The sequence below is a fragment of the Nelumbo nucifera genome, chromosome 1, assembly GCF_055504915.1.
Source record: "Nelumbo nucifera cultivar China Antique chromosome 1, China Antique-T2T, whole genome shotgun sequence".
Lineage (NCBI taxonomy): Eukaryota > Viridiplantae > Streptophyta > Magnoliopsida > Proteales > Nelumbonaceae > Nelumbo > Nelumbo nucifera.
The window spans coordinates 67,080,738-67,102,206 of NC_142649.1; the positions used below are offsets into that span (position 1 = coordinate 67,080,738).

A 21,469-nucleotide genomic window follows, 5' to 3' on the forward strand; every position below is an offset into this window, starting at 1 on the left:
CCGGTAACAATCCCTCCCCATATCCATCCATACAGATTTAGATTGATCATGATTATGATTCTGTTCCATCTTGTGAAAATGGCCCATCCGATTCATTTTGGTAGGATTCACAAAATGGGCCCATCTTGTGAAAATGGGCCAATCCTTGGAACGAGAATCTCGTGAACCAAAGCATGGGCGTGTCATTTGATTACCCAAAAAACAAAAGTGTCATTTCGCTTCAATGTCGAGGACTTTATGGTAAATTTGTCCTTTTCAACAGACTAATAAAACGAACACCCAAGTCAAGCCAGTAGAAACAAATCAATCGAGTCTACGAAGAATGAATCAGCTCAACCCACTCGCTTCCACCCTCACTACCTACATCACCTCTCTCCCCCTCTCCACACTCCTCACCTTCTTCGCCTCCGTCGCCACCTTCTCTCTCCTCCCGATCATCTTCCGCCGGCGAAACTGGCGAAATGCGCCACCGGGTCCTATCGGATGGCCCTTGATGGGGTACCTCCCCTACCTCACCGAGCGTCTCCACGAAGACCTCTACCACCTGGCTAAGACCCATGGTCCACTCTTCAGCCTCCGCATGGGCCAGAAGCCCGCCATCGTCGTATCCTCGCCGGACATTACTCGCGAGATACTCAAGCACCAGGACGCAACGTTCTCCAGCCGCACAATCACCGAAGCTGTCCGCTGCGTCACGTACGATGCCACCTCCCTAGTCTTTGTCCCCTACGGTGCACGGTGGAGGCTCCTCCGTAAGATCCTCACTACAGAGATCTTCTCTTCTCGTGCCATGGAGCTCTTTCAACCAACTCGAAAACAACAGGTACCTGATACATACATAGAGAGATACAGTCGGACCTCGGACAGTCGGACGACGCCTCATAATTATCATCTGTAGTAATTAATTCTAACATTAACAAATGCTTCGTCTAGGTCCGAGGACTGCTTAAAACACTCTACGGGGCGTGGAAGTCAAACACACCTGCGAACATCGCCGACTCGACGTTCGTCGTATCAGCTAACCTCATAAGCAACCTTGTCTGCTCCAAGAGTCTGTTCGATAACACGAAGGAGGGGCGGGAGTTGAAGGAGATGGTGTGGGAGATACTGGAGGTGGTGGGTGCGCCCAATTTGGCTGATCTGATTCCGCTCTTGAAGGTTTTGGACCCTCAGGGATTGAAGAGGAGAGTATGGAAGGTTGTGAAGAAGTTTGACGATTTCTTCGAGAAGTTGATCGGCGAAAGGTTGGAGGACAGGAAGAAGGGAGTGAAGACGAATGAGAATGGAAGGTTGGACATGCTGGACGTGTTCTTGGATTACAGGAGCGAGAAGAAGGATGACGAGTTGAAGCAATTCTCTCGGGTGGACATCAAAGGGATGCTCTCTGTAAGTAATTTTTTTGTTCTTGTTTGTCAATCTTATTTGAATCGTCAGTTCTGATTCAAGTGGGAATTCTTTTGGTTGCTTTGAGGTAGATTTTTAGAGCAACATGTCTGAAATCCGTCACACATATGAATTATGATATATCCTCAGTATGAATGCATGCAGAAAGCTTGAAGAAAAGAAGAACAACTGATCGAAAGCTAATATCTATCTCTGGTATTGTATATGTAGGACATGTTTGTGGCTGGCACTGATACTTCATCAAGCACAGTGGAATGGGGGATGACTGAAATTCTGAAGAGACCAGAAATCTATAAGAAGATATTAGCAGAGATTGATGAAGTCGTCGGAAAGGAGCGATTTGTGGAAGAAACCGATATCCCCAAGCTTACCTACTTCCAAGCTGCTGTAAAAGAAGTGTTCAGACTCCATCCAGGAGTTCCACTCCTCATCCCTCGCCGCACCAACGAAGCAACCGAAGTGTGTGGCTACCATGTGCCCAAGCACGCCATCGTCTTTGTAAACGTCTGGGGAATGGCGAGGGACCCCAAAGTGTGGACAGAGCCTTACGAATTCAGGCCAGATAGGTTCCTTGGGTCGGACAAGGATGTCAAGGGTCAAGATTTCGACGTCTTGCCATTTGGAACGGGAAGGCGATCGTGCGTGGGTATGCCGCTGGGTCACCGGATGGTTCACTATTCCTTGGCTTCATTGCTCCATGCTTTTGAATGGGACTTCCCGGCTGATATTTTGGAAGACATGACGGAGAAGGTCGGGATTACACTACAGAAGGCCAAAGGCTTGATTGGCGTTCCGAAACCTCGATTATCTGAATCTGTGTTTCAGTAATCAATCCCTAGACCCTACGGTATTCTACAGACTGCTCTTGCTATATATGCAGAGATACGTCGTAATTTATATGATGATTATGCATCTTCTTTGCTAATATTATAAGCACTTGTAGTTGAAGCCAGTTGCTAATAATATTTCCTTGCGCCATTTTTCTAGTTTCTTCTCTTCAGATGATGAGCTTATTGCCTCACGTACGTCCTCGATGCATCAAAATTTATTTAACTTTATTTAACCCAATGTGCGAATGCGGGTCCCATTAAATTCAATCCGCCTCCCATCGTCCTAATTCAGTAATTTGTCTCAACAGATTACTGAACCTACTGACCCTGGAGACCATGGCCAGTCTTCACCTCCCAAACCCTAATCACTTGTTCTCATCTTCTTCAATTTCTGTTAGGTTCCACCAGAAGAGGCTGTTTGCGGATGTTGTTCTTCCTCACATTGGTTGGGTTCCTAGAGCTAGTCGAAGAAGCTCACGGATCCGAAGTGACAGTGGGTGTCTACTGTTCTTCTTCTTCTTCTTCTTCTCCATCTGTTCCCATGGAATCGGCCAGGATTTAGGTAATGGGTGTTGGTGTCCAGTCCGGATTTCCTACTAACTTCTCTCTACTCCCCTCTCTACTAACCCAATAAAATGATTCCAACTGTTTTTAATCATGTTAGAGGAGTCCAATTTTAGTGTAACAACTAATCAAGATTCAAGAGCTTAACCCCTCCGTTAAATACTCTTTTTAAAATATATCGATTCTTCAAATATTAATTAAACCTTTTTTCAAAAATAGATATTTCATCTAAGCCCAAATTCTTCTTCCCCATTCTCTTTCCTCTTCGTCTCTTCTCAGAAATCTTTCTGTTTGTATTTGATCGTTAATATACAAAAAGCCCCTTTCAGATTTCTTCAAGGATGAAGAAAAAATTCTATGTAAGCTCTAGCCACACTCCACACCAATAGATAGGAAAAGTTATACAAATTCTCTCGTGCTACCTATCAATATTTGAATCTTCTATCTCAATTCTTTGCCCTGCCTCTAGAAACTATCTATTTGGAACTGAAGGTTTTCTATTTTATCACAAGTAATTCAAAATTTTCCTACAATCCAAAAACCTTCTTAATATTGTTCATAAAAACATAAAAGTTATACTCCTCCCAACATCTTCAATGACAGCAACAAGAAAAAAAAAAAAAAAATCCAATGTATAGGAGGAAATTGAATGTGTACAGTGTGTTTTGCAAAAGAACTCAGTTTGATCTATATATGTTTTAAACCCACAAATTGAATGTGTACAGTGTACAGCTGTTTACCTATCAGCTGTATATTAGGGTTAGAGATAGTTAGGCTATCATTACCAGCTGTATATTCTGTTATTTCCAGCTGTACATTCAGTTAGCCAGCTGGACTCCGCCATTGCACTCTTTATATATACTCATTGGTAAATCAAAATACATGAATGAAGATTTATTTTCTTCTTGCAAGATTTTAGATGGTATCGGAGCGGTGAAAAAGGTTCTTCCACGCCTAAAGTCTGTTGAAGCTCTTCCTAATACGGCGAATACAAGATGGCACCAGAAACTGAAAGCAGATGCAGCAGAAACAGATTCACAGATCCTTTCTCGCCGTATTACCTTCACCCATCCAACAACCCTAACACGGTCTTAGTCTTCTGCTAATGGGAGAAAATTATCAAAAATGGACACGCGCAATGATCAACGCACTCAGTGCCAAAAATAAGGACGGATTCATGGACGGAACGATAGAGAAAACAGACCATTTGAAGACGACGGAATGGCTGGCATGGTCAAAATGCAACTCAATGGTGATATCGTGAAATTTCAATGCTCTTTCCCAAGAACTGCATCAGAGTGTCGCCTATATCGAGAATGCCAAAGAAATCTGGTTAGATCTTGAGCAACGTTTTTCTCAAGGCAACACCCCCTGGATCTTCCAATTAAAGAGAAATCCTGCACTCTTGAAGCAAAAAACTCTTCCTGCGGCTGTCTATTACACAAGGATGAAAGGCATATGGGACGAACTCACCTGTTTCTCAGGAGTTCCAACTTGTTCGTGTAGAGGTGCTACAAAAGAATTCCTCGCTGAGAAAGAAAAGGAATATGTATATCAATTTCTTCTTGGTTTAAGTGAAAGATTCACTACTATCAGGTCTAGCATACTCCGCATGGAACCTTTGCCGAACATCACCAAAGTTTATGCATTAGTGTCTCGAAAAGAAAATCATCAAGATTTAGCAATTCAGCGAGCACCAACAGTAGAGGCGTAGCCTGAATGTAACAGTACAATCACGAGGGGGAAACGGCAGTGATAAGCCTAAACTACGGTAAGACCACTGTAAGAAATAGGGACACACCAAAGACCGTTGTTACGAGATTTTTTGATACCCACCAAACAGGGAAACCAGGGGGAAATCGAAAGGAAAATCTCCAGCAAAGGCTAATGTTTCTAAGGCTGGGTCTACCAATCCAAATGCTAAGGTCTCACCTGCCAACAGGCTTTCATACGAGCAATACCAATAGTTAATTGATCTTCTCAATGGTGGAAAGCCCACTCTCTCCAACTTTGCAGGTATGGTTAACTGGTTCATGAATTCTGATATCTGGTTATTAGACAGCAGTGCAAGTGACCACATGACACCTTTTCATTCTAAGCACCACACCATTAACCAATCCAATATCAAGCCCGTTCAATTGCCAAATGGAACCTGCTTGCCTATTCAATCCAAAGTTGATGTGTCTCTATATCCTGAACTTACCTTACAAAACGTATTGTTCATTTCCAGTTTCCGTTGCAATTTGGCATCCATTAGTAAACTCACTTCGCAGCTTAACTGTGCTGCCCCATTCCTCCAAGAGAGTGACTGAGGTGGGTCTGCTGCATGATGGACTATACTACCTGACACCAGTGAAGCCAGTAGTGGCTCTACAATCTCATGCTAAGTCTTAGTTTATGGCATGCTAGACTTGGCCACGCCTCTTATAATCGGCTATCATCTATCAAATATCTTCACACTACTATACCTGCTACTGTATGTTTTGATACCTGTATGCGTGCAAAACAAACACGTCTGTCTTTTCCCATTAGGAATTCTAGATCATCAAGTATTTTTTTCATTAGTTCATTGTGATATATGGGGATGGTTATAATAAGACACCGTCTTTCTCAGGGGCACAGTATTTCCTAACAATTGTTGATGACTATTCATGGGCCACTTGGGTGTACTTGTTGAAGGCCAAATTTGAAGCCTATAGTTTCTTTGTCATGTTTTGTGCCATGGTCAGTACTCAATATAATTGTAAGATCCAATGTGTTTCGATTTGATAGTGGTTCAGAATTCCTATCTAGTCCTATGAAGAATTTCTTAGCTAAACATGGTATCATGCAACAAACCTCATGTGTAGATACCCCACAGCAAAATGGGGTGGTTGAAAGAAAGCATCAACACCTCTTAGATTGCAAGAGTTTTGCGGTTCCAGGCCAAATTACCAATAAAGTTTTGGGGAGAATGCATTTTGACTACATCTTACATAATCAATTATCTTCCCATGCCCATTTTGTCTGGAAAGACACCCATTGAAGCTTTACAAGGCCAAGCACCTTCCTATGCACATTTTCGAACTTTTGGCCACCTTGCCTATCCTGCTACAACTCATCATGGCGTGACAAATTTGCGTCTCGATCTAGGTATGTATCTTTCTTGGTTACCCTCGTGGACAAAAAGGGTGTACAGACTTCTTGATATGGAGACACAACAACTCTGTCTCACGAGATGTCAAGTTCTTTGAAGATCAATTCCCTTTTGTTGAAAATAAACAAGATGATGGACCATTGGTATCGTTCCGACACTCACCAGCTATTCCAACACCGGCATTGGATGATAGGATCAATATCATGGCCCATAAAGACTCAGGATTCTCAGATATTACTGAAACAAATGGGTTACTTCCATCTGATATACATATTGAATTGAACTTATTGCACCCATTGTACCCATTGCACCTGAACCCACTACACCCATTACGCTAGAACCTATACCAATTACCAACAAATCACCATCCGTTATGCTTGTGTTAGATCCTCCTAATTGGCCCATTCGCAATAAACGAATTCCAACCCATCTTGCTGATTACGTTTGTCCAATCATTCAATCCAATAATGACCCACATGCTTCATCCACCTCCCACCCCATTTCCAACTTTCTCCATTCAGGTGCCACTTCCCATCTTGAGCCTACCACATACAAGCAGGCCTAGAAAAGATGAATGTTGGAGACAAGGTACAAATGGGTTTACAATGTCAAATACAATCCGAATGGTACAAGTGAGCGCTACAAAGCATGATTAGTTGCAAAGGGATATACACAAACGGAAGGGATTGATTACATTGAAACTTTCGCTCTTGTTGTGAAATTAGTGACAGTACGTTGTTTACTAGCTCTTGTAGTAGCATGAGGTTGGGAACCTCACCAAATGGATGTAAAAAACGTCTTTCTTCATGGCTCTCTTTAGGAAGAAGTATACATGATCCATCCTCCTGGCATGTTGTCTCTAATAAACATACGTGTTTGCAAATTAAACAAATCAATCTATGGGCTTAAGCAAGCATCACGGAATTGGTTTCATACATTAGCTTTTGCTCTCAAACAATGTAGCTTCCATCAATCATTGGCAGACAATGTACTATTCATTATGAATAGCTCTAGTTCCTTTTTAGTCATTTTGGCATATGTCGATGACCTTGTCATAGCCGAGGACAATCCTATTGCCATTAATGATCTACCAATAATGATCTTAAGAAGTATCACAGCAATTGTTTTCCTATCAAGGACCTAGGCCATCTCCATTACTTTCTTGGCATTGAGATATCTCATTCCTCTTCGGCGCTCTTTCTCAGCCGACACAAATATATTCTAGACATTCTTCAAGAATTAGGAAGTTAGGCTGCAAACCCAGCCCATTTCCAATGGAACAACAACACCCTCTTGGACCGAAATCTGGGTCCCCAATAGACAATCCTGCTCAGTATAGGCGCCTAGTTGGTCATCTCATTTACTTAACCATCACAAGACCAAAGCTCAGCTATGCAGTACACACACTCAACCAGTTTATGAGTGACCCTCGACAGTGTGATCTTGATGCTGCCATGCATGTCCTCTAATACCTCAAACCAACTCCAAAGCATGGCATTCCGCTCTCCTCTAATAGTGGTCTGATTTTAAGGGCCTACTGTGACTTAGATTGGGTAGGTTGTCCCTCCACCAAATGTTCAACTATTGGCTATATTACTTTTCTTGGATCCTTCCCTTTCTTGGAAAACCAAGAAACAGACAATGGTCTCTCGCTCATTGGCATAAGCAGAGTACTGTGCCATGGCTACTACCACTAGCGAGCTCCTTTGGCTAAAACGACTATTTGCTGATTTGGAACTTATGCATTCTCAACCCATGCATCTCTTCTGTGACAACAAAGCTACACTCCATATAGCAGCCAATCTCATGTTTCATGAACGAACAAAACACATCAAAATTGACTACCACTTCATATGAGAACACCTTCACTCCCAGGGGCGGAGCCAGCCAGGGGAGCCATGCCCCCCCCTATGGTCCAGAATTCTCCACTTGGAATAAAGCTTTCCATGTAAAGTTCCCCCCTCCCAAACTCTCCACCCCAATGGTTGGCCCCCCTATGGGTCCATCCATACTTCTTCCCTTGGCCCTCCTCACAAAAAATTTCTGGCTTCGCCCCTGTTCGCCCCAATACCATCACTAAAACATACATCAATTACATTCAACCGGCTGACATATCTACTAAGGCCTTAGGAATAGATCATTTTCATTCTTTGCTATCCAAGTTGGGCATCCATGCGCCAACTTGTGGAGGAGTGTTAGAGACAGTTAGGTTGTTATTACCAGCTGTACATTCAGTTAGCCAGATGGACTCCACCATTATACTCTTTATATATACTCATTCGGTAAATCAAAATACATGAAGATTTCTTTTCTTCTCGCAAGATTTTAGAGATCATGATCATAAATTTGATGTTTTTTGCTACATTTTGGATTGACAATACCTTAAATTTCAATTCTGGCATGATTTCATACGCCTAATTGTATACACATCTTTGAGAGGATAGTTCATGTATATTTATGTTTATGTCGCATGCTTTTGATATCTGGGTGTTGAATTCTACGCCATAAATATAGACGTTCAGGCATTACTACAGTCTGCTGCTAAGAACCCACTTCAAATCAGGGAGCTCTTGACTCGTGAACTAGGTTTGGCACTGTTACTTTGACCCAAGAAGTTTCCAAGTACCGTGTGTTCAGGGATATTAGACAGTTTGTATATGCTATCAACATTCTGGTAAAGCCAGAGTAGAAAGGAGTCTCTGTTTCTATGGTTCTATGGTATTTGAATCACTTAATAGAGATGTAGTGGTATTGGTGGAAATCCACTTCTTGGGGAGCAGGCTGCAGAGGAATCAAAAGTGGCCATCGATACTACTCTCAGGGGATCAGATCTCGTGTTCATTACAGCAGGGATGGGTGGTGGTACGGGTTCTGAAATTGCCCTTGTTGCTCAGATATCGAAGGAAGCGAGTTATTTAACTGTTGGGAGTAATCACCTACCCATTCAGCTTTGAAGGATGTAAAAGATCTCTTCCCTTTTCTGTTCTTCTTTAAATTCATGATATACCTATCTGTTTTATCCATCAAGGTACCATTGCTTGATTGCAGTTCACCTCATCTCAAGGGGGTCCTTGCCAACATATAATTTCTTTAGAGTGGACAACTTATTTTACTGTTGTGCTTTCACATTTAATCATATTTTTCTTCAATTTATTTGGCATAAGATGGAATTCCAACCCACCATTCAATGGGTCCCACCTTGATGATTAATTGGTTCAAAAATCAGCTAAGTTTGTTATCCAAAATGTTTGGAATGGTTATTCGGATGATGGTGAAGGGTTCAATTAAAATACTTTGAAAGTTCTAAGTATGAAGGCTTATAAAAAAGCCCTGAATATGAAGCATGAATAGAATGGTCTAAGGACGCCTGATCTGATTTTTGGTGTACAGTTTCCTTTAGGTGATACTATTCCTTGAAAACTTGAGTCTTATGACTGAAGTCCTGATTGCATGTGCTTGTAGCTACTAGTTAATCTGAGGATGCTATTGATAATATAGTTGATTATTGCCTTTGAACTGCAAAGGTGTCTTTGTTTGTTGAAAATATTCTTTCTCTTTACTAGTCAAAGATTTTAAGGGGAGCGTTTAGATGACATTGTGATGTCTCTCTTTACCACCATTTCTTGCTTGTTAATCTGTTCTACACTTCTACCCAATGATTTTCCTATTCACAAGAGATTACTCGCATCAAATCCTAACCATCTAATCATTCTTTATTTGGGTCGGTTAATTGAGAGTATTTAGAGAATCAGGCCCCTTTTTTTGGATGTTTCACTCATTTAGATGCATCAATTTCTTCTTGCCAAAGAGATTTCCTAGGTTGTCGATCTAGGTCGGAGAATAAGTGTGAACAAGGAAGGAGACTTTGAATCTCTAGAAGGGGTGAAGAAAGCCAAAGAGACAAACAAGTTTCATTTTTGTCCACGTGTCAAAAGTTTTTTCAAGGTTAAAAGACGGGTTGGTTGGGCGGGTCCTAGGAAGGCCTAGAGGTTAGGCCAGGGTCAGGAAATAAGGAGGTAGGTCGTGTTGGTGATAGTCGTTCGGCTGTCTCAACAAACTGGAAAGGAGGGGCACAAAGTGGAGATTAAGAGCCTAGTCGACAGGGATGTTAGAATTGGTAAGAGCTTAGGGCTATTTTTTTGGGGAGGCGAGGAGTTTGCTAGAAGAGATTTCAAAACATTTGAAAAGAGCAAAAGGGAAGAGAGAATGAAGAAGTTGTTAGGAGAAGGAGGAAAGGTTTGGAATGAGGACAATAATGGGTATGACAAGATATTTGAAGCTGAAGACTAGCTGCGTTTGCAGTGGGGGTTCATTGTTTTCATTTTGTTTGTTTGTGTCATTGTTGTCCTTTTGTAGTTGTATTGGGTGTTAACTTAGCACCCATGTCTGGTTGTAATCAGTTTGTCTATTTTTATCAATAAAATTTTATTTTTATTCTATAAAAGAAAAAAAAAATTATTTAAATTATTTGTTTATGGGCAAATTTCTTAAACTATCCCTACTGTTTAGTTAATTAATTGACGTGTAAACTGGTAATTATTTCAAAATTCCTAAAACTAGCGGGGTGGCCCCTGCGTTGCAGGGGCTAATGAGTGTAAGAAAAAAAGTTCTGAAGTGTGAAATTTTTATACTCCCCACAGTGATAAATACTCCTATAGTAGTTAACTCTAACAATTTTTAAACAACACGAGGTGTTTTCATATAAAGAGTATTTGTCACAAATAGTGAGAAATTAATTATTGATCACAGTAATATGTTTTTGAAAGAAATTAATTATACATTTAGAAATGGTGTAATAAAGCACTGCCCATATGAATTTAAAGAAAGGTTAATATGCTTCTTAAAAAAAATCTTATTCTTTACATAAACATGTTAATGCCTTCCCCTTGAGATGAGCTATTCGAATTGCCTTACATACCCTCTCTCTCTCTCCCCATCGTTGTTATTCTATTCAATGTTTAGGAACTGAACCAAGCCCTAAATTATTCAGCAGCTAAAAATAAATAAAACCGTAGGTAAAAGAAAACAAACCCAGATGATGGAAGGCGACATGAGGATCGTGTAACCCGAAACGGTTAAAAAGCTATCGCCTGCAAGATCACCCTCTGGTGTATGGATGGACAGGGCCTCTAGCCTTGTAGCAGTTATGAGTGTAGTACGACCTCCCGTTGGCAGAGAGAGCACCGTAAGAAACCAGCTTTCCTCTTGAAATGCTGGCAGCGATGGCGTCTTTCAGTTCATTTGTGCAACCAGATGAGTATTACCACACCAACCAACATCCCAGTCACCTCAGCTTCACCTATAGTGCATCCTTAGTTCATTTTTACTATGTTGATTTCAGCCATGTCAAGTAAAGAAAACAGCTCTCAGTATGCTACTGCGAGGATCCAGCAACATTTGTTCAGATCATTGATAACAGTAAAGCAAGGCAATTGAAGTCTCTTAAGAACTTTATGTATAATGAGTGCATAATATAGCAGATGCTTCCATAATGCCCAGAATATGCAATCAATAATCAATTCCCATGTGCTACATGAACTCATATAAAAATGACTGGTATAACTTTTCTCCCATATTAATAACTTCATGTTTTGGTGATTACATGTTACCAAATTAGCCAAAATTTGAGAAGGAATTAGAAGTGGAAATTTTTTCCTCAGGAAGATATGAAAAATCCAAACCAAGCTGTTATCATATGTTAGCTAGCTACAATTCTACAGGCAAGTTCAGCAAATGTGTACAGCCACATAACGCACGGCATTATCAAGATTCATCAGCTCAGCTAAAAGCAGACATTTTTCCGATAATTGAGCAATAAGCAAACCGTTTTTTTTCGGTACATGCAATATACTATTACATTTGAATAATTGTATGAAATATACAAGGAGAATAAAAAAAGGAGCTAAACATGGGTTGAGCACACAATCAAGAGTCAATATAGCCACAGTACATTCCATCCTGCATATGTATATGTGTGCATGCAATGATGTGGATATTACAGTAATGGGAAACAAAACATCAAGTACAAGTACAACACCCAGAATGCTTAACGATTATCTGGATATTTGAGTTACTATGGTCATACCTCAGAGCTAGAGTCCTCATGGGCAGGTTTCATTTGGGCATCTTTGTCTGAAGCTGCTCTTCTGCGTGCAGCATTTCTTGTTTGAGGTCCTCTTCTCATCTGGAGCAGATTTCAGAACAGCTTTGCCCTTTCCTTTTGAAGAGCTTGCATTACTATCTTGAGCCTGGTCCTTCCTAGATGCACCTCCAATAGTCACCGATGGTCTGGATCTGGTGGAATGGCGACGAGTGGAAGAAGGTGTAGATGGTGATGGTGATGAAGCACCAGCTCCTGCAAGTGTTGTACCAGGCTCAGAATTTCCTGAAGATGCCAAGGGTTTCTGTGCAGGTTCACCTCGCTGAACTCATGGCCAAAGAAATTCTTCTACAGCAGCTAAACTTGCAAGGGGATCAATCAACACAATGTTTGATGAATAATCACGAAGAGATTTGTCTCCTTGAGCTCTACAAAGACGTAGCTTGAATGGCTGAGTTAATGCACTCAGCCCTGATGAGAGATGTGCACTTCCACTGGATGACCTAGAGGAATGGCTCGGTACAACTGGAAAACGCTCCAAAGAAGACAGGGAATTTTGAAGCTTCTGAACCAAGACAGTCATAGGAGTTTCATTCCCTTCATTAACACCAGCAGGAAGAGCAACAGAAATAAAAGACTTGAATCTTTTAAGTGCTTGTTGTCGAGACCTAGGCAAATTAGTTTCTGATATTCTCTCCTTGGAAAAGGTTCCACAAGAAAAGTAGTTCAGCAAAGCTGCAACAACTCCACTACCAATGAACTCAAATGTGGAAACACCATCTCCTTTACTCAGTTCTGCTAGCATCTCAGATATCACTCCAATCAAGTGTTCCTCTGTATTAGCTGAAAGGTCAGCTAGGCGAGGGCCAGAAGCCTTTAATTTACCCTTTGATTTAGTCTTTTGATCATCAACACAAGCATTCAACTTCGAACATAGGTTTTTCAAGCATAGGTCATCAGTTACACCGACTTCAGCTGCCTTGCTATCTGCTGAAAAATATTTATCTTTAAAAGCTTTTGCACAAACACTTACGGTTGTGCGAAGCTAGAATTAACAGTTGGGATTTCTACTGATGCTGGCGGTGAACCAACATTGCCAGGTATAACACTTTTTGATTCTTCCAAGGGATTTACATCTGCATTTGAACAACCACTGCTTGCTGATAGCACCTGAAACGTGATGATGTTCCAGGTACATAATCATTATCTTTTTCAACAGAAGATGATTGGACAATAGCTGTACTTTGAAGAATCAGTTAATTTAAGTGTATCTACAGCATGAACCACCCCCTCTCTCACAAACATCTTGGAAAATGTTTCAGGAAGCTTTTCCATAAGAGTCTCTGCTATCTGAAGGGCAGGAATCAATACTTGTGGATCTTTCCACGCTAAAACACCAGCTAAGAAACTGGGAGACCAAACAATAGATAACCAAAAAATAAACTTCTTAAATATGCATGAAAAAAAAAATTGCAAACTGAATAATATTTACACGAAGAATAAATCAATGTAAGAAAGAGTAAAATAATGCAAGTACCTTGATATGTTTGTTACACTTAGTAAAGACTGAATCATATCTGCTAGCTGTGCTAAAATACATCAATTTTACAAACATTTGTGGCAAACCGGACCACTCATACTAGATCGATAGATCTGATCAGCAAAAGGGGAGTAAAATAATAAAAAGTATGAACTCTATTATCTATTTAATTGAAGGGACCGGTTAAAGCCTCTTAGCACAAAATAAAACCCTTGGAGCAACTAACCTGTATCAGAACAGGAAGAAGATACATTCCAAATTGCTGCAGGAGCTCAGGTCCAAATGGTTGGGGTCCGTTTAGGAGCAGTTTTGGTAACTGGTATCATCTTGGCTACCATATTCTGGCATGTAGACAACTCTCGGCATCCAAGAGCGACTGGGATTCTTTGCCTTCGCCATGTCGACGACATTCTACACCTGCGGAGAGGCGATGCCAGTGTTCCTGCATGAGCGATACATCTTCATGAGAGAGACAGCTTATAACGCATATCGTCCTCAATCTCAGTCTCTAGAAAAACAGGGGGAAGAAGGGATGGTCTTATCTACCGCTCTGAGGGGGGCGGTGACGATACGGAGGGAGAGAGAAAAACAGGGGATTAAGGGATGGAAAGAAAGAAAAATGGTGAGAAGAATGAGACTAATCTAAAGAGAGGATGGAAAGAATATCTGTCATGCAACAGGTATACGTACGAACTGTTTGAGACAAAAGAAAAAATGGTGAGAAGAACGAGACACACATTTGTGAGAGACGGAGAAACTGTTCAACTACAGTGTTGAACGCTAAAATTCCATTTAGCGAAAGGGGAGATACGCTTCTTGTGACCTGTTTAATGCTCTCTCAAAAATCGGTTCAACAAAAGCTTCGTCACCACCTCCAACAAGAGCACCGGTAAGTACTTTGTTAAATCTCTCTCTCTACAAAGGGAATAAGTCCCCCATCACGAATGCCAGAATGCCAGAGCCAAAAAGCCTCTGGTTTGTGTTTTGAAAACCCGGTATAGAGGTGTCAAAAACGCCGCATCCCGCATGTGCTCTACTTAGCCTCTCGTTAATCAAAGAAAACAAGGTTTCAATCGGTGCTTCCTAAGTGATCTCACCGTTGGTTTCTTTGCTCCTGAATGGATCAAATCGAGGGAAGAAAGACGCGCTCACAACGCTCTACAAGCTCTGTCTATGAAATAGAACAAAGAGAGGGGCATTAATGCAAGAGCTGTGAAACCGTTAGTGGACTTAATTTCAGAGTAGGGGAGCAGTTTGACAGAGAAGGCGATGGTAGTTCTGAGCATCTTAGCTACAAGTCAGGCAGGACATAAAAGAAAACGTCCAACAGGAAACCACGCTTTGGATGCCACAAACAAACCCCATTCAAAGCATACCCTACAAGATAACCATAAGAACCTATAGATCTCCCACTTTATCAAATAGAGACCACTAACAGAATCAACAACAAGCAAGGAATAGAAAATAAACTATGGCACAAGAAAGATCTAATAATGCGATAGATAGTAAATTAAAAAAAAAAAAATTGTAAATGGAAAGCTCAGGTTCAAGCTCCATTGGCAATACTTGGTAATGGAGTAATCTAGGCTTTTCGAATCTCCAAAACCAGCATACTTAGCTCAGGTTCAATCAATGCCTGCTAAGAATCTCACTGGAGCTGAGCCAGAGAGAGAGAGAGAGAGAGAGGAGATGAATCATGGTTAGATTTTGAGGAGGCTCGCTAACTAATAATTAGCTGTGATGTAGTGATTTTCTCAGTGGTTGTGCAGCTACAATTTCAGAGGGCAAAACCGCTTAGTCGAAGAAGGAGGAATTGCAGTTTTGGTTGGAGCGGTCGAAGATGGGTCGGTGAAAGGGAAAGAGTTCTCAATACCAACGCTTCTCCAACTATACGCGAGCAGTGTACGGAACAGAATGTTAGAGGCATAAAGCCTCTACTCAGCTTCTCATTAATTGAAGATAACAAGGTTTCAATTGGTTCTTCCGGAATGATCCCGCCGTTGGTTTCTTTGCTCCTGAATGGATCAAATCACAAACGATAGCTATTGCTCTGCAACACCGGCAAAAGAACAAGGGGCAGGGGGTCGATGGATGGTTGTGGGAGTCCGAAAATGATGAAGAGAAGGATAAAAGTGATGGTGGTGGAAATAGGGGTCAAAAAACTGGCGAGATGTACGTTGGAGGTGGGTGAGAACGTTGAGAAAGTACCGCCGCCACTGTGGCTTCTCTGTTGTCATTGAGAAAACGATGAACGATGGCTAGACGAAGGGAGAAAGAAGAATGTAAAGGAAGAGGGTGAGAAAGAGTGATAGATAGAATGGGAGGAATGAATGAGATTCTGTTAGCAAGGGCTAACGAGAAGGGAAGTATTAGTCAATTGTCAAAAACAGTAAGGATATACTTACTCAATTAGCTAAACTATAAGGATAGTTTAAGAAAAAATTATTCCAATTTCTTTAGATATCCCAACATTTCTTTTCACTTGCTTCGTATTCAGGCATTGGAGGCTATTGAGAAATTACAACAAAATGTTGATACTCTTATAGTGATTTCAAACGACCGTTTGTTGGATATTGCTGATGAACAGACACCCCTTCAGGATGCCTTTCTCCTGGCAGATGATGTTTTACGACGAGTACAGGGGATTTCCATCACCGTGAATGATTTGTGAAAAAAATGTCATCTTAAAGACTGTTCCTTGTCTATTCTGTATATGTTGGAAAGTTGTTTCCCTTATTTTGCAGATACCTGGACTGTTAATGTGGATTTTGCAGATGTCAAGGCAGTTATAAAAGAATCTGGAACTGCAATGCTTGGTGTAAGGGTTTCTTCCAGCAAGAACCGTGCAAAAGAAGCAGCTGAGCGAGGAATTTGGCTCCTTTGATTGGATCATCAATCCAATCCGCCACTGGAGTTGTATATAATATTTACTTGAGGGAAGGACATAACCTTTTAAGAAGTAAATCAAGTGTCTCAGGTGCTAAGAAAACATTTACTATTATCTTCTCCTTTTTGTTATTTATCGTCTGATTGATAAAATTCCAAGTCTTGAGTTATTTGCAACTCTTTCAATTATAAGTGCAGATATAGCATTTGAATTGCTATGAATATAGTGCTTGAAAATTTGCCCCAGAAACCAAAGACTCAGAATAGATATCTAGCATTATTTTCTGTTACATATTACAGAAAAGATGTGATCTGTTGACATAGACATGAGATTCTCCTTTTGGAATTCATTGGTATCAGACATAACAAGCCCCCAGAATCTAGAAAAGTAGACTAGGCTATACACATGCATATATACACAACTAAGGATGCAAATCAGGTTTCTCAATATGAAGAGCATCATGCCCAGGCCAATTCAAAATTCAACAAATGCTCAACCCCACCTAACACCAGTTGCACCCCTCTATGGAAGTTGGCAATATGCATGCATATGTGCTTGTTAACTCTGTACTTCACTAAATTTGAGAAAAAAGGACAACGTAACAGTTCAAAATCAGTGTTGTCAAAGTGTTAACTAGTTAACTGCATCACTAACTAGTTAGTCAGTGTTCATGTGGTTGCCTAGGGAAACTGAGCATCCACTAGATTAACCAGGTTATTTAACAACTAGTTGACCTAGTTAACCCCAAAATTATGTAAATTTTCATTTTCTTGTATTCAATAGTGTTCCCAACCTGTTGTTGACCCAAACAGTCAAACCAGTGATTGGTCACAATCATGGTTTGGGTCAACCTTTAACCCACTATGTTACAGAACCCATCAACCTAGTCAATGACCTGTTGTAGTGACCCACTCAGTGGGTTACCATGTCATCATGGGTCGACCTGTTGACACAGGCAAGAAAATGGTACAACCTCCAGGCTTGGTTTTAAAACATTGACCTTCCACTCTGATGATGTAAAATAATACCACGTGTCTTTATTTTGTTATAGGCATACTTGTTGCTTTAATATTGGTACATGGCTGAGTGATGGTATGTAAAATACAAATAAGACAGCAGTGTGATTGTATGGAATTGCCACAACCACAGAGTTCTAGCCTGCCTTTTTTCCTTTTTTTATGTTGTTAATTAAAAGACTATTAAACTACATTTTTTTATTGGAAATGGTAACTTTCATTAAAATAACAGTTAAATACAATAGTGTCAACCACTCAGAGCATGAGTGTTGACCCCATACAAATCTCAAATCTTACAATGCAGCCCAAACCAAGCTTTCCCTGAGAGTCCCCTGCTTTGCCAAATTGTCAGCCCACAGAATTGTCTGATCTCCTCGCCCATTTGAAAATTACTCCCACTTCCCTTGCTAGGCAAAGTATTTCCCCCATCTGTTGTCTAAGGGTCCATACGCCCAAGCTTTTTGTCTGCAGCCATCCTATTAGAAGTTTAGAGTCTCCCTCTACCTCAAGGTTTTGATATCCCCATTGCTTGGCCAAGCTCATACCTTGAAGTAGAGACATAACTTCAGCCCTTAAGGAATCTCCCACACCTATTGGCCCAGAATAAAGTGCTTGCATCCTGCCTTCCCCATCCCTGAAAACTCCTCCAAGGGCCCTGGGTTTCCCAATGAGCTTCCATCGAAATTCAATTTTACTCTTTGTTGTGCTGCATGTGTCCAAAGGGGCTGAACCACTGCAGGTGTTGACTAGACAGAATCTAGGGAGGCCAAATCGATTAATCACCACATCACTGCATTGGCAACACTTATCATAATTAAAATGTGTATCACACCTTTATGTACATTTGATTTTATAAGTAAATAAAGGTAAAAATGTTTATATGTGCCTGGTTGTGCGCGAGACTTGTCTTGATATGGGTGTCTTGTGAACAAATGTCTGGCTACAGGAAGAAGTGTCCAACATCTGATAGCAGAAAACAAATACATGGGTGCTTGTGAAAGAAAAAAGGGTACTTGTTTTGACCATAGTTATAAAAAGCATACTGCTAGTTAAGTAGTTAGCCTGTTCCATGCAGATTCAAGACTCATATTGTACTTCTAAATGAAGACAAATGCTAACTTCGTAGGCCCTGTCCTCTAAGGAGCCCTGCATCACAAAATAGCAAAACTAAACACCCACAACCTATATATATGCACAAAATTCACAGTTTACATTTTGTCTTTGGTGATATTTAGGTCTATGATGTTCCTTAACAGTGATGCTAGCATTTGTCTTTAATGAAATTTATGTCATTATTACTATGCAACTTAGTGGGTACATGAGAAATTCTCTTAGTCAGGACTCAGGATATTGTAACTGTTGAACCAGTCATCTGCAATAGAAATAGAAAAAGCTAATCTTGGTTAGGAATGAAATACATAGATTAGAAAGAGGTGGCTCCAGTCATGACTTTCAAGTTATGATACATTGAAAAGTTTAAAAATTTTCTGTATCAAGGATTTACCCTGGTCGAGAATAGGAGTTTGTAAAGGAATTCAAGCGAGTTTTGAGGATTTTCTGTTCTCTGCTTTTTCCTCTGGCAAAAAAAAAAAATCATCTCAGTTTTTTGGAATGGAATTACCTTGTTAGTTTCCTTATCACAGATTAATTTTGCAGGTTGTTACTAGTTTGGCTGATCCTTCTGCCAACATAATATTTGGCACTGTTGTTGATGAATGATGATCGTTACAGTGGCAAGATTCAAGTGACAATTATTGCCACAGGGTTCTCACAATCATTTCAGAAGACACTGTTGACAGACCCAAAGGCAGCCAAGCTGGATTGGTAGAGAAAATGGAATTAAGCCAGGAAAGTAAAGGACTTCCCCTCCCTCTGTAGGCTTCCACCTCATCATCCACAGATCCATTATGGCCTCCATGAAAGCTGTTCTCCTAGCCTTCACTATCTTTCTGTTTCCTGTATGGGTGGGTGTCCTTGTTCACGTAATGCTCTTGTTTTTCTTTTTCTTTTTTTTTCTGAGTTAGCATTTATTTGTTTGTGACCATTTTCGTTGTATTCCTGTCAATAGTAATATAGATACGACTGAAGCAAGGGCAACAAAAGGCATGAGAGTACAAGGTGTACACTGCAACAGCATAAAGTTGCAACCCAAAGCTACCACAGTGAACGATCTTAGCTGCTGGCCTGCTGACAATCTTCGCCCCATGTTCAAATTTCTAAAGGGTGAAAAGTAGCAAACAGGGCGGGGTGGAAGTGTGGAACTTTTGAGTTCAGTACCCTAAAAGATAAGGTAGTTCCCATGAAAGGCATGTCCAGTTTTGGTTTGTGGTTTATCCGTCCATGTATCCCTTCCCGTGAAAGACATTTCCAGTATTGGCTTGGCTTTAAATAGGGGTGAGGAAGAAAACCAAAAAGCTGAACTGGTCGAAACCGGACTGAAATTCGGTTAACCAAACTGGTCGGTTTGGTTTCGGTTCAATATTTAAAAAAACCAAAGGTACCGGTTCAATTTTGGTTAACCAAAATGGAAAACCGGCAGTTAACCGAACTGATTGGTATGCATATATTTATATATATTTTATGTATATTTATATATATTTTATATTTTTTATACATTATAAATTAATAAATATGCATTATATATATATATAAATTTATAATATATTATTTATTATTTAAAATATTATAATATATATCTAATATTTTATTATAGATTTATAGATTTTTCTATAATAAATTTTGTAAATAATAAAAAAACAAAAAACTGACGAACCAAATCAATGATTAACCATACCGGAAGCACCCCTAACTGTCAATGTTCAGTGTCAACCCAACAAAACCTGAACTGACCCGACCCTGTTACACTGAGCATGGGTCTACATTTTGAGTTACCATTATTATGAGATTGGGATTGGTTTTACTTTTACCTATTCTGACCAAGATTCCAACCAAAATTAACTATATGTTAGATGAGTCGGAACCTGCTGCACTTTTATTTGAGATTACCTTGTTACAGACTGAATAGGAAGTACAGGATTAGTGCAGCAAATCCTGACTCTTGTTATACAAAGGGATTCATTGAACTCACCTTCTCATGCCAGTCTTGGGGTCTTGATAGGTGGAATGGATATGGACCTAACCCTTGCCAATTTTTTGTACGCTCTCAGGATTCATTGAACTCACCTTCTCATGCTTGTCATCTAGAAATTTTGCCATTGCACCTATCTATGGTAAATATGTTTTCATCTTTTATGCATATTTCTTACCTACAATAAATTAATATAAGATGTCTAAAATTTATCATTTTTGGGATATATTTTGATAAGAGAGGGCATGCGAATTACCAATTTTATTGTCAAAATACTAAAGCAAATGCTTGTCAAGTATAATTGGGTTTTAATGGGTTAAAGTTATAACCTGGTTAACGATAGGGTTGGTTCTGGGTCTAATACTTGTATACATACCTTACAGGGTTTGGATTTAGGGATAACCCAATTGTTGAGATGGTCCCTTGGCACCCTTCCAAATAGGAGATGTAGGTAAGGGTGTCAATGGACCGGTTTTGGGTTGGACCCCGTCCAATCCAAAATCAATTTGGATGGATTGGACGGACCAACAAGACATATTGGATTGGATCAATTCGGTTCAAAATATTTATTAGATTGGATTGGACTTGGTCCGTCTGTAACAAATTTATAATGGATTGGATTGGATTGGATTAAGCCAATATACGGTCCATTGATATAAGATAAGAATATATGTGTCAATGGACCGGATTTGAGTTGAAACCAATCCAAATCAAAATGAATTTGAACAGATTGGACGGTCCAGACATTGAATTGGACCAGTCCAAATTGGTCCAGAACATTTATTGGATCAAATTGGACCTGATCCATTTATAATAAACTCACAATGGACCGAATCGGATTGGACCAAATCCAATTCAATTAACACCCTACGTGTAGAATTAAACCCACTAAACTGCAGGCTCA

General features: G+C 40.2%; 1 protein-coding gene and 2 long non-coding RNA genes across 12 annotated transcripts; 2 read left to right on the forward strand and 1 right to left on the reverse strand.

The window, feature by feature from the left end:
• The first annotated feature begins 283 nt into the window (after positions 1-283).
• On the forward strand, positions 284-4,388 carry LOC104594156 (geraniol 8-hydroxylase-like). Of its 6 annotated transcripts, none has more exons than XR_016084203.1 (5): positions 284-823; positions 934-1,386; positions 1,615-2,251; positions 2,633-2,796; positions 3,711-4,388. XR_016084203.1 is itself a non-coding variant. In XM_088901534.1 (4 exons), the coding sequence occupies exons 1-3, from the start codon at positions 323-325 to the stop codon at positions 2,230-2,232; spliced, it is 1,572 nt and encodes a 523-aa protein (XP_088757660.1). In that variant the 5' UTR covers positions 284-322; the 3' UTR covers positions 2,233-2,251; positions 3,711-4,388. The 6 variants fall into 6 exon arrangements, 4 of the variants coding, with proteins under 4 accessions (XP_088757660.1, XP_088757669.1, XP_088757679.1 ...); XR_016084204.1 differs by having other exon boundaries at positions 3,718-4,388; XM_088901534.1 differs by lacking the exon at positions 2,633-2,796.
• A 6,356-nt stretch (positions 4,389-10,744) lies between these two features.
• On the reverse strand, positions 10,745-15,963 carry LOC104594155 (uncharacterized). 5 transcript variants are annotated; one of them, XR_016084207.1, is made up of 4 exons: positions 15,141-15,963; positions 13,801-14,016; positions 12,020-13,442; positions 10,745-11,311 (listed from the first exon to the last, which is right to left on the reverse strand). It is a non-coding gene; the product is annotated as an uncharacterized LOC104594155 (long non-coding RNA). The 5 variants fall into 5 exon arrangements; XR_016084209.1 differs by lacking the exon at positions 15,141-15,963 and adding an exon at positions 14,312-15,134; XR_734695.2 differs by lacking the exon at positions 15,141-15,963 and adding an exon at positions 13,572-13,687 and having other exon boundaries at positions 13,801-15,134.
• A 21-nt stretch (positions 15,964-15,984) lies between these two features.
• Positions 15,985-20,736, forward strand: LOC104594414 (uncharacterized). Its single transcript, XR_002022528.2, has 3 exons — positions 15,985-16,551; positions 19,134-19,441; positions 19,546-20,736. It is a non-coding gene; the product is annotated as an uncharacterized LOC104594414 (long non-coding RNA).
• The last annotated feature ends 733 nt before the right edge of the window (positions 20,737-21,469 follow it).